Raw genomic sequence first — 13591 nt, forward strand, 5'->3', positions numbered from 1 at the left:
GCCTGTCAGATACACGTACACAACTCAGTCGAATCTGTTACTCTCTACCGGCAAAACAACACAGTGATATCCTCACAATTAAACTGTGAAAGTTAAAGTGGACCTATCATGCTATATTTGAATAATATAGTGTAGGACCATACCTATATAAGGCATATTTATACTTTTTATTTTTCAAAATACCAAACAGATCATGCATTTTAGCCATTCCTCATTTCGCTCAATTGAACACTGTCTTTGCATGGGCTGATTCTGTGAGAACAGCACCATCTACAGGCCTGGCATATGTACTACAGCGTCTCCAGCGCTTTCCAACGGCAATGTCCGTGGCTGTCTCCTCCTGATTGGTGGAGTTGGCCCAATAGCCGTAGCGCCACTTCTGTGACGTCATAGAAGTGTTCAAATCTGGATCAGTCTGTATCAGATCCGTTGCAGCCCCTTTTTAAGAGATTTGGGTATCGAGGAAAATAGAGAGGGTTGTGTTTTCTGACACTTGCTGAGTTCCCTGGAACACCGGGGACACATATTCATGTATAAAAGACGTACAAAAGTGCATTTTGCACGATAGGTCACCTTTAAATTAAAAAAAAAGGCTGAAAAATCGAACCTAATGTGTCCATATAAACTGTCTCAAAAGTTGGGACCCAATGCATGGTCAAATGCTAAGCCTTGAGAAGATATTATTGGACCATTTTAAATCACAAGTTTAAACTGTGCAATATTCTTGAGTTTAAACAACATTAAACATGATTATTTTCAAAATAAAGGGCTAAAAGTAGTTCTGGAAATGTGTATGTTGTCATTGTTTCTGCACCTTACCACTGGTATTGAGATTTAAAAGATTGCAAGGGTAAATCATCTTCACAAAGTACCCTTATAAGTCTCACCTGCAGGGTGAAGATGGAGGACACAGGTTTGTGGTCACTGACTGTGTACTCCATGTAGCTTCGGTAGTAGTGCTGGGTCACTTTGGTCCCGCTGGTCAGACCCAACATGGACCCACGCTTCCCTGCGTTCAGAGCAGACCCGGCCGTCGCTCTCAGGCGCCACAGAATCCGGTCGGTCCAAGCTGGTTTACGCTTCTTCCCGCTGGGAGGAAAACAGAAAGAGATATGGAACTAAAATAAACGTATTTAATAACATAACCTGGAGAAACAAGAGGTGCTAATATGCTCTCCTTTGGTAGAGCTGTGATAATTGATCAGTAAGAAAAAGCACAGAGGCGTCACCAACCTTGTGTCGTATGTATCGGTTCCAACGTCAAACTTGTAGGTGGGAGGAAATTTCAGCGCCCCCTCTTGGAAACCCTCCAACACCGTCTCACTGTCTTTGGCCATATTGAGCTGTAACATTAAAGAATGTACCTCACTGAGGATTTGTGTTTAACTGACAGCTCCTTTATGGAGATAGTTTGTTTTTATACTGCCCTCCGGTGGCATCACCAACACAGTGCATAGTCCAGCAGACAAGAGAAAATGTATTTTATCATGGACTTCTTGTTTTATGTATGCCTCTGCAGCTTGGGAAAAGTCTTCACAAGAATTGTGATCCAAAGATCAGACTTAAAAGATCACTTTTCTGGGGGTAAACTGCTATGAATACAGATGTGAGGGGGAAGTTGCATTTCAAGAAGACCCCACGTAGGAGTTAGATTTGAAAGTAAAATCAGAAAGCCCTTTTTACCTGATCCTTTTCCAACAACATTTGATACTTGTTGTTATCGATGGCTGATTTCACAACCTGCATATCCAACTCATCAATGCGGAAATTGAGATCTCCGAACCAGAACACCACACTGTGAAAAAAAGGAGTCATTTCATGAATTCAAACCATGGAAACTACATAAGAACTTTTGCAATGCTGACTGGTACACGATTTTCAACATAAAACATGACTTTGGAGAAATCAAAAATGCGATTGTTTGTCACATATAAATGAGCAGGTAACGGTTGTCCTGACGTACTCATGGTCGAGGACCCCGGTGGCAGCCTGGCCCTCGAACTGCTGCTGCTGCAGGATGCTCTCAAAGTCCTCCATGCGCTGCTCTGAGTTCTCCATGTGAGCAGGCAGGTGGCAGTTGAGGAAGCAGATGGTGTGGCCGAACACTGACATGCGGGCGCTCACACCACCTTTATTCCCCTGAAACACCAGCAAGAAAAAAGTTGTTTAATCATTTTTAATAGAGAAAGGCACACTGACAACTCTTTTTATTCATCGGGAAGCAAAATGAAATGAATGAATGACCTAAATGACTATACGTCAGTGATGTAAGACAGAAACCGTCTCTCACTTTATTGAGCGATGCGTGTCTGTGGCAAAGACAAACAGGAAGTTTACTCATTAGGGACCACCAAGAGTGGGATCAATATTTAATGGTAACAGATAAGTGCGCAGTGGGGGGACAGGATGAGTCTGAAGATCTATTCCCGCTGTTCTACAAACTGCGCTGACCCACTAAAAACATGTTTCAGTGTAAAGGCTGCAGAATGTGCTGATCCCTGAGTTAATACAGAGATAATTTTACTCTGAGCTACAAAACATTTCAGGGAGCAGGATATTAATTCTCTCTCGGAGCATGCCATTGTCCTTTAGTAACATATTACATGTTACTTGTTACCTGTTAGATTAGATATTGCAGAAAGCATATTTTTTTAACGGTTTAAAAGAACAGTTCTTTATTCTTATTAAACCTGACAGAACAGCGTTTGAATATGAGGTAACAATATGGCCTCAATGAAAGATGTATAATATATAATAAAAAATATAATATATAGTTATTATGGATTGAATCAACACATCCTTAAAATGTTCTCTTTCCAAAGAGAATCATACAACGCACCACTTTAAATCCTTTATTTATCTGAGATATGCTTATATGTTTCTTTAACATTAAAGCATGAGAAAGGCATAAAGAAATTGAATAATTGGTCAAAGTCATCCAAGACCAAAACAACCGATTAGCCGACTGATTGAATAAGAGGGAGCAGCCGTCGTAGAAGTGTGTAACGCTGTAGTGGAAACTTATTGTCTCTGATCTCTATCAGGGCAGTGATGCAGGTTTACACCAAGTCACAGAGTTATCTACAGCTAGGCTCTCATGTGTAACATTTCCACCACACAGTGATCACAGCGTGGTGTCAGCAGCCGTCTCACCCAGTATCCCCCCAGGCCGGTGCGGGTGGTCTCAGTCTGTACTCCGCGCAGGAAGGGTAGATGGAAGTACTTGGCAAAGACCAATAGCAAACATCCCTGCATCCGCTGAGAGGTGACCTGAGGGACAGACAAGCAAAGATGGGAGGAAATTGTTAGTGGGAATGCTTTATGCTGAAAAGCTGATGCTAAACTGCTATGCTGAAATGTAATGTGTAAGAAGAAAGTGAAGAATTTTGATTGAAATTATACATGAACTCTGGGGACTTGAATGTGTGATAAGAGAATAAAAAAAAAAGTAAAAAGGTTAGGAAAAGCAGCAGAATATTTGAACTGCAAACTGGCGAATGATCTGTCACCATGCCAACGGCATATGATGACACCCCATAATACGCTTAGATGCGTTGATGGCTGCATCGTTACCAAACCTGTGAAGTTTTGGGCCGTTTGGAGCATTTTAACTGAAGTTATGAGAAAACCATGTTTCATGGCGAGCCTTGTGTTGCCATGGCAACGGCATTTGAAGAAATCTCAAAACTGTTCTAGCGACATCGTGTTTTATGGCGAGGGATGCGTTTCCATGGAAACGGCATATGATGACACCCCATAATTGAAGTAGAGCTGTTGAGGGCTTGACCATTAACCATTATCTGAAGTCTGGTGCTGTTTTGACCCTTTTCATAGGCGTTACGACAACATCGTGTTTTATGGCGAGGGATGCGTTTCCAGCCTATCGGTATATGATGACACCCCATAATTGACGTAAAGCTGTTGAGGCATGGACCGGTGATATACAAGCAAAGTTTGGGGGACGATCGGACCGTGTCCATTGGAGTTACAGCAACATCGTATTTTATGGCGAGGGATGCGTTTCCATGGACACCCCATAATTGACGTAGAGCTGTTGAGGGCAGGACCATTAACCATTATCTGAAGTCTGCTGATGTTTTATGGCAGGGATGTGTTGCCATAGTAATACCACATTACGTATCTGATTTGATGAAGAGCTGTGTTAACCATTATCTGAAGTCTGGTGCTCTGAGCATATCAGTTAGAGTTATGACATCATCGTGTTCCATGACACAGGTGTTTATATTTGAGCTAACTAGTGTCCAGAGATCAAAGGTTTCCATGGTGATGTGCAGTAATCAGTGAGAGGAGAGCGGCTGCTGTGGTGGGGAAAGATGAGGCTGAACTTACAATGGGGTTTAATGGAGACATGTTGAAAGTTTTCACTTCATGCCCTCAAGAGGCATTTTGTTAAATTATTTTGCTTAATCTTTTTTAATTTTTCAAGCTACGAGATGTTTTCCTACGTTTCTCATGAACAATTATGTCTCAGGAATTAAGGGTTTGGGAATTATGGCAGGTGTAAAAGAAAATATAAAGGCAAAATTAAATCTGTCCTCCACTCTAGCTGTGACATCACGCACTCTAAAATCTGAAGAAGGCCTCTTTACCAAGGTCTGAACAATGTTTAATATCTCTAAAAGTATGAATCAGATTTAAAAGTTGTGTTACACGAATAATGTCAGAAAGATGTGTAACATTTTAAAGTTGGAATGAGGTTTCTGAGTGAAAGTATGAAGGAGCAGTTAGCAGTTGAAGTTGCATGAAGATTGCAGTCTGAAGTTGCATGAAGATTGTTCAAGTCTGAAGAGTTTCTCCATTGACTTCCATGTTAAACATTAGATGAATTATGGGATGTATCTCTAGAATTATGAAAGTAATGAATAAGAAAAGTAATAGCCATCGATTCCCGACCGAGCTGAACGTTTTGATGTTTGAACGGAGTTTCTGCGATGTGAAATGTGGGAGAAGAAGAGGTGCAAAATAACCCGGCGGAATGATAAATAATTTTGTGCGTCAAAGAACAAGCAGTATCAGCATTCCCACTAAATGACTCAACTACAGTCCAAGTTTGAGTATTTCCATTTGATGCTACATTATACTTCTACTCCACTACATTAAAGAAAATAATGTAATTTTACTTACTGCTACTTTTAACAAAACGCATCTTTAAAAATGGTACTTAAAAACTAGTTGACTAAATCTTTAAGTCACAAATGAGTCAAATAATTTAAATATTTTAGAAAAAGCCATTCAGAAATGAGTTTGTCTACCACAGTAAAATGCTACGTGATGCAATAATATTATCTAGAAATGTCACATATATAAATAACATTATATACCACATCAAGGCATTTTTTCTACACAATGATTCGATTTACCTCTTTAATACTTAAGTACTTTAGCTGAGAGTTCTTTTGTACTTAAGTATGATTTTTATGCAGGACTTTTAACTTGTAATACAGTATTTTGACAATAATGGTATTGGTACTACTACTCAAGTAATGCATCTGAATACTTCCACCGCTGCAGACCAGTGAGGAAAGAGAAATGAAGAACAAAATAAGATAACGTAAAAGGTACACGGTATAAGCCGGCACTTTGCATAATCTGATAAGAAGCAGCTGCAAAGTTTTAACATAACTGGTGGATATACTGTACAGTAATGTACTTCAAACAACTAGAATTTGATAAACAAATTTCTGAGCTGAGTCCGGCTTTTTCTCGCTGTCCATTTTATTCTGCTCTGCTTCAGCTTTCTCTCCTCCCCCCTCCTTTTCATCGCCGCTGCAGGAAGCCACTACTTCACATGAAGAGCTGGGCAACATTAAGAGAGCCGTGCTGGTGGTCTGCCCTCACTGTGCGCAACAGACCACTTTGTAGAGAATGTGATGAACAGGCTAGGCAAGTCCAGCTCAATGGTCCAGACTGCTCCTTTCTCCAAGCCTTGAACCAGCCTTAACCAAAAGCACTTGTCGGGTTCTGGCTACGTTACTTATGATGTTGCAGAATCCTTCTGACATTTCAAATCAGACATCCCCAGCTTAGCTGCAAAGTAGGTTAACCATAGGAGGAATAATATATACCATATGAGTTTATGGTGCATACATAAACAGAGTTAAAGAAGATAGCATGGTAAGAAAAGGACCAATTGGAAAATGTTTTCGTGCAGGGGGGCCAGCATCAAAAAGAGACCAGGCATTGGATATTAGGCAACTACAAAAGACTAGAAAATAAACATTCCCACAACATAAATTAAGCGAATATAGAGGCCAGGCCAACGCCACACCTAAAGCTGAACAGTTGCTGAGGATATACTAGATACATCAACCCCCAGACACCCCAACCAGCCTACATCAATAATTAAGTCAGTTAAAAATAAACTCTAAACTAATAGATGATGATGCACTCGCCTCTTATCGTGAGTATCCAATACTAACTGCACAGACTAGTAGTAACAATGACACTCGCCAGTAGGCCAATATGAAACATATAACAGCGTATGTCTGCGCAGTTTATCTGGTGTACAGCAACATTGTCGGCTAGGAAGTTCATCTATTGACTAATAAATTCACTATTTGATATAGAGGGACATATATCGTTAGTTACGCTGACAATGCTAGGACTCAATTCAGAGGGTCCGAGAGAGAATATCATGTACCCTTTGTTGCGTTTTTGAGAGTAAGAGCCATGTATGTTAAGTAAATTTAGCAGTGTCTATCATGGCAGACACGTCAATAAACTACTAAATACAAAGTACATATTATGTTCATGTCTCTCACAGCCCCTTACCTTCACCTCAATATGTGTTATAATCTAACAATCAAAAGCCACACCCTTACACCATCACTGTCATTGTGCCTCAATCAGCCTAGAGACGCATAAGACAGAAATACACATAAGCAGCCTTTGTCTCCAAGCCTGAATACTCTGGACCATATACAGAGTCGGTTACACACAAGAATATAGAGGAGCAGCACCAGTATAACAAGTGACAACGCATCACACAACAGGAGCAATGGAAATGGAAAGGAGCATCGCTGGTTTGTGAGCTAAATTAGCGCACACCTTGAGCCTGTTCTCAGTCTTTCTTCTCACTACATTGCTCAAGCAAACTTTGTTGCGTAACAGGGTTCCACTGACCATAAATGTGAATGACCGCCTCCTTATCTTTCTGTGTGGGTAGGTTCCAGTGGTTAGGTCGTGCCGATCAACAAAGCCAATTGACCCACTATCAGACATGGACAGTGAAGTTTATGTGTACGGTTGAGTCTGCCTGGTGTAGCATGTCAGCTTGTCGTCGAGCATTGGGAAGAGGGTCTCAGCAGCCGCTTAGGCCTTCGTTACAGGCCTATAGTCACTGCATAAGAGGTTCTGTTGAATGGGTCCCAGGTTGTTCCTGAACACCAACAGGTCTTTCAATGGACAGCACTGGCTATCGCGACTCCGAAAAGAGGCGAAGAAGCATTATGTGGGTGGAAGAGCACATTGTGTGACTGCTTGTAACCCACTAATGATAAGTTGGACTGAATTTGTTCGCGTGGAACACGGCTAGCGGTAAGGGACTATTAGCCATGCTACATATCTTAGATGTATCTGATAATACAGAAAATATATATTTGACGTCGTCATAGAAATGATGACCTCATTTATTAAATGTTGGAGCTTAAAGAGGAACGAAATTGAAATCCTTCTCGATGAATTGTGGTGCTGTGAAATGTTGTGTAATCTTATGGGTGTTGTAGCTTGTAGGGATTTCATGCTAAGAGACGATTTGTTTGTGTGTTGCAGATTAGTGTGATGTTTATGCTAATTGATTCGCGTGTGTGGTGTGTGTGTGGGTGTGATAGGCTTGTGTTTGTAGGTCTAGTTGTGTGTACATGACTTGAAGTTGTTGTTTCCGATTCTCGTGATTTGTGAAGGACCGAGCCCGCACAGACGCGTTATGAATTAACACATGTTTGATAAACTGTGTTGGTGTGATCATACTTGTTCCTTGCCACACACACATGACTAAAAGAACTGATAACAAGTTTTTGTGGAGTCAACTGATCTTTGAATAGAAAGTTCCTCTACACTTCTCTGTCTGCTTAACGTCTTTTCATCTCCGCGCTAACGCCGTTTAGAACTCTGTGAGTGAAATATGGATATGAGAGGATCGAGACCCACACGGAAACAACAGCATACCAGATGTCTACTTATTGCTATCTCTTTTCCTTTACCTCGCACAAACAATAGCTCTTCCACTCTCTGCAAGAAAGGAGCGGCGACTCCAGCACAGTTCATTTTGCCGTAGGGCAGGTTACTCAAAAAGATTTCCCCTTCAGTTAGATTGTGCATAGAGCCACCTCTTTGTGTTGACCAGTTATGTAATAGGGAGAGTGGTGTACATCAGCTTTTTGTAATAGGGAATAATTAGAATATTCTGAGCTTTGCCACTATGAAAATAAGTGAAACTATGAAAAGTCCAGATACTACTGGGTGTTTAGTGAGTTGTTAAATATAGTCGAATTTTAACAACGTCTTTATTTCAATATATTAGAAAGAAGTTCACAACTAACATTCCGTATATCTGCGATTTATTGAGAATAAATGCGAAAGGAGTTATGCATTACATCTTATTTATGTTTTTCGTTGAATAAGTTCTTAAAAAGTCTGTTTGGGGCTCTCTCTGTATCAGTGTACACCGAGCGACTCTTGTGAGAGAATACGGTCGCACTAAACATTCACCCACAGCAGGCACCCACAGAGTTTTTGCTTTGCAACAATTGTACGGCGCACTGTCCTGCACCCAATTACTCGATAGCGGTGAGTTGACCAAGACGTGTTCGCTTTTTTGTGTTATTTGCTATAGGTGTCTATATTCAGTAAATTATTAAGTCTTTTGATTTTTATATATTGTCGTATATATGACTACACCACTCACTATCCTATTCTGCTCGTCATCAACCGATCGCCATAGTCTATTATTTCGGGGCGAGACACCCTAGCGTACAATAAGAGAGACTCTTCAGGAGTTTTACGTTAGCGGACGCTTGCCTGTAGCACTGACTAAATCCTAGGACAAAGAGCGATATTTTGAAATTCCCATAGACTTCAGTTTCGTGGGGTCTAGATACATGGGGTTGGCCGTATATGAGGTGCAGTACGGTTAGGACTAATTTTGTGCCTTTATGCCTGTTTTTTTTAAAATGCCCCCTTTTTAATTAAGTATTTGGTTCTTAAATGATCCTCTTTTTTTGTCTAAGGGCCGCTCAGAAGACTGACAGGGCGACCGTCCTAAAGACATTTCTGCCAGACACAGCTTGTAAAAAAGAAATAGCTATATAAGTATAACCTTTCATCAATCATACCACAAAAATTTGCCACATTAATATTATAGCCGTTTAAATTTTCAATAATTGCCCCATCTATTCTACGTACTTACCACTTACGATATTCCCATATATAAACCGAATTATTCTCTATTCTCTGTCCCAACAAAGTCTAGAGTATTATTCCAAAGCCTCTGTATCAGAAACACCTATCTCTAATTGTTTGTATACCATTAATAATTGTGTAAGCAGTTTGATGGTCACCTGCCTCCAAATGCTGTGCGCGCACACACTTTAGTATATTCCAACTGAAGAGAACATCCTCAGACTAGAAAGAGGAGTGGGAGCATGTGATTGTAAGAGAAGAGGAGTGCTAGAGAGATACATCAGCGTGTTGTGTAGCTCATCGCTCTAATACATCCACATAAGTTCAAGGCTATACACAATGATAGACGAAGACAGCACCAAGAGGATTGAGAGGGCGAGAATTATAAGCGCGAATCAAAGTATACGAACAGCACGCTTCTCTTATTATCTATAAAGAAACCAGGTGCGGTGGTCCCCGTGGTGGTGTATATTTTTATTCGCGCGAGTTAGGGCGGATAAGGCTCATAAGACACCTTGTAATCTCATTACAGTGTTTAAACATGGTGTTTTTTTCTAAGCGCTGATCGACACATGATAGAGGTTATCTCGGTATGAAAGTCAGGATACATTCAACAGAAATATAGAAATATCTCATGAAGGGATCATCTCCATTTTTCGTATTTCAACTTTTCTCTAGACTCAACTCCTTAACAAAATGGACCGAGAGGTATCACTTTTTACGCAACATGAACTATTTCCACTATACGCTATAATCAGTGTTGTCCTTATCCATGACATCAGTGTATGAGCCAGGGACACCAACAGGTCCATCTTTTGACAGAGCACTACAGCAGACCGATGCTCCACCACTAAAATTGCTTTTGCACCGTCTTGCGCATTAGCTGTCCATTATGAAGAGCCTGTTGGCTAGAAAAGCTGGACTTCAGAGGAGAACTTTATCAGTGACTTAGCCTCCCAGTAAGTCCCACACGCGCTCTAAGGGCGCTCGGCGCTCATATGGTCTGACTGAGACGAGAGCTGAGCGCAAAGCGAGGCCCGTAATAATAACAGAGAGTTTGAGGGCAAGGCCTATGGTAACGATATTGGATCACACCAGAAAGACGCAGTGAATGAGAAAAAGACTGAGAACAGGTAATAGGCTCTAATTTAGGCACCCACCCCATCAGGGGCAGATTTCCAGTTTCCATTTCCGTTTATGTCGCGCGTCTCCTTATCCCATTTACTACTTTCACAGTCACTGCTCGACTTTATTTTGTAGCTCTTGTGTATCACTTTTTACACAACATCTGAGAGCCAAGACCTCACGAACGTAGCGATTCATGTTAACATTTCGTCGCTTGCATGTATCTATAACAGTGCTATCCACTATGACACATGATCCAATAACATTTGGTAGTATTTCAATGTTCACTTTATTTAATTTAAGAGGTCATATGGAACATAAACTAGACAACAAACAGTAAATTGGATTCAAAATAAACTTTGTTGAGTTACATATAGCTTTTTAACTTCCCTTGTTTGTTATCCAGAATATGGCCATACTGAAATGTTTTTTTTGTGTCACGTTATGGGGAAAACAATATAAGTATATATTAAAATATTATAGTGATTTTTGCATAAAGACACAGTTTCCATTGAAAAAATGTTTACAATATTGATGCAATATAAACAAAGTGAGACTGAGTCCCCATTATCATAATTTGTAATTGACTCAATGAAGGTCTCTAGTTGCTCAGGAACCGCGCCTCAAGGTGCGGGTTATTAGATCAATAATACAGATATTATCGACTGTAGACAGCAGAAGTGTGCACGGATCTGCACAGGTGGAATAGATAACAGTGGTTTCACCGCTCAGTGTCAGAAAATAGCACATTGTGCAGTTATATTGGACTACAAGATAGAAGGCGACGCCTGTACAGGTAGATGTTATGTTAAAGCATAAATGAGCAAGGAGGTGTAAAATCAAGACCAGCTTGACTTTTGCATATTGAGCTTTATGAAAGGTATGGGGAGAGAGAGTTCTACTAGCGAGCGGTGTGAGAGGAGCGGAGCGTGTGGTTACATTCAGGGTTAACATAGTATGCTTGGATTGCGCGCTCGCGACTGGGCTCTGCGAATGCTCGTCATGGGGGAGCGAGAAGCAACCCAGTCAACGCGCATCAACAGCAGTGCCTCTAAGTCTAGTCAGTGATGCGGGCGATCAACCCCAACACAATGGTATGACCGATCTGTTTTGCCTATGAGAGTGTTTGCAATATGTTTGTTTTTTTATAAAAAAGCCATTACGACCAGCAAACATAACAAAGGGCTGAGCTTTCCTCCATGCAGACCGCTTATCGCTTCGCAGAGATGTGGTGAGAGCGTTCGAGCTCGTTGTTGGGTGTGTGTATGTGTCATTGTTGTGTGTGGGAGTGTTGCTAGCTGTTCTCTGGCAATGCTCTTGGTAAGAGAGAAATGATATAAGTGCCATGTACGATAGGCAAGCTAACATCAGCATGTACGGTCAGTGGTAGGCTCTACAGATAGATTTGGAATATGGATGAGGCTGTAGTTTGGTTGGGATGCTATGTGAGTGTTTTAGTGATGTGTTAATATGACTCGATTTACATAGTCTGTGTGGGAGAGTGAGATGTCGTGTGATGAACTGAGCCCTGTCTTTGTTGGCTGCGCGAATATGTGGAGTGTGTGTGATGTGTGATGGAGTGCTGAGAGTTAGTGTGAGTGGATCGCGAGGTGCTTTGTCTTGGTGCCCGTGTATAGCACATAGAAACTGAGATGTATGTTGTTAGTTTTACGTATTGAGCGTTGACTGAAGCGTTATGTAGCTGACTGTGACTGTGTACGTGATCGTGATCGTAGAGTTGCATGGGCGAGAGATTATGGGGCTTAGCTAGATGATCGCCAATTGGTCTAGCTTAGTGATATGCTACGCCGTGTGCTTAGATGCCTGTGCGTTTATGAATAGCGAGTTTGGACTAATTTTGCTTACGCGTGAAATGCTTATCAATTGTCTAACACATAACACACGGTAGTACAATATCAACCGATCGGTGTCCTTCTTCGGGCCCCCTCCTCGTGTTTATGCAAGAGCGGAGTACAGTATATCTTTTTTTTTGCGCGTTTGCGCCTTAAACAAGCCCGGATATATGCGAGATTCAGTGAGCTCATAGCTTTCTAACATTACTGCCACCAACATCACGGGGAGTGTCTCTCAGGATCTGAGATAAGCCTCAGCCAATTACGAGGAGGTGAGCGCGCAGAGTATGAACTACAGAAACGGTGTGACCTGGGGTGCCAACATACAATAGACGTCAGAAAGACCGTGTTTCTACTGCGCACACTTCAAACTGGAAGTTGCACCTCACATGCCATGACGCGATGCAAGATACCACGGTGCGGGCCCAGCGGATTGTGAGAGGACAGAGAGAGCTGAGAGCAGAGGGGGAGATACAGACTCAGATTTCAAACTCCTGTTAAATCGTCCAGTCGTTAAAACACCTCTTGCGCTCATTACCAGAAACTAGGTTAACGGGAACGCAAGAGCACTTGCCGGTTTCATTTGCTATTACATGGCGGGTAGTAACTAATGTTATTCATAACTTTGTTATTTGTTCATTTTACGATTAATATTGTCATCGTTAATATATCTGTTTGTTTGGTGGTATCCCTCTATTATTAAAGTGTACTTTTTATTATTTTATGTTTGTGAAGCTTGAGCTGTTGTTGCCTTATAGTGGTTAGCCCCTCGCTTATTCTTCGTAAGTCGAGTGCTGGTAAAAGACTGGACTTGAGGTTTTAAGGTGCAGTAGTAGTTTTGGTATGACATATGGATAAAAAATCAGCGCTGTGAGACAGTCTGACCAAGAGCGCTCTAATAAACTAGTCGCTGTTTGTTTTGAGAGAGGAGAGTCTCCATGTAAGAAAGGCAGTAATCACATCTCAAATTGAAGCTTTTTCTTATCCGGGCACAACAGCAGTATTGCTCTTATATGGTGTTACAGGAGATGTAATATAAAAGCCGCCATTCGCCGATGGTGAATAATGCGCAATATGTTTTTTTGGAGTGTAAATGAATATGTTATAAGTTAAGTTATTTGAACTAGTGAGATACACAAGTCTCGCAGGAAAAACATAGCCTGCAATAATTACAGATACAATCTGCTCTGATA

The 13591-nt window shown here is 41.2% G+C and overlaps 1 protein-coding gene across 1 annotated transcript in view; it reads right to left on the reverse strand.

The window, feature by feature from the left end:
* LOC104962314 (phosphatidylinositol 4,5-bisphosphate 5-phosphatase A-like) overlaps positions 1-13591 on the reverse strand; it is a 30524-nt gene that overhangs the window by 5772 nt on the left and 11161 nt on the right. Inside the window, exons 5-9 of the mRNA XM_010790746.1 lie at positions 3154-3270; positions 1964-2139; positions 1684-1795; positions 1234-1343; positions 888-1089 (exon numbers count right to left, since the gene is read on the reverse strand). Of these exons, the coding sequence (XP_010789048.1) occupies positions 888-1089; positions 1234-1343; positions 1684-1795; positions 1964-2139; positions 3154-3270 (717 nt within the window). The remainder of the gene's footprint in view (positions 1-887; positions 1090-1233; positions 1344-1683; positions 1796-1963; positions 2140-3153; positions 3271-13591) is intronic.

Source organism: Notothenia coriiceps, unplaced genomic scaffold (assembly GCF_000735185.1).
Source record: "Notothenia coriiceps isolate Sejong01 unplaced genomic scaffold, NC01 NC01_scaffold00034548, whole genome shotgun sequence".
NCBI lineage: Eukaryota > Metazoa > Chordata > Actinopteri > Perciformes > Nototheniidae > Notothenia > Notothenia coriiceps.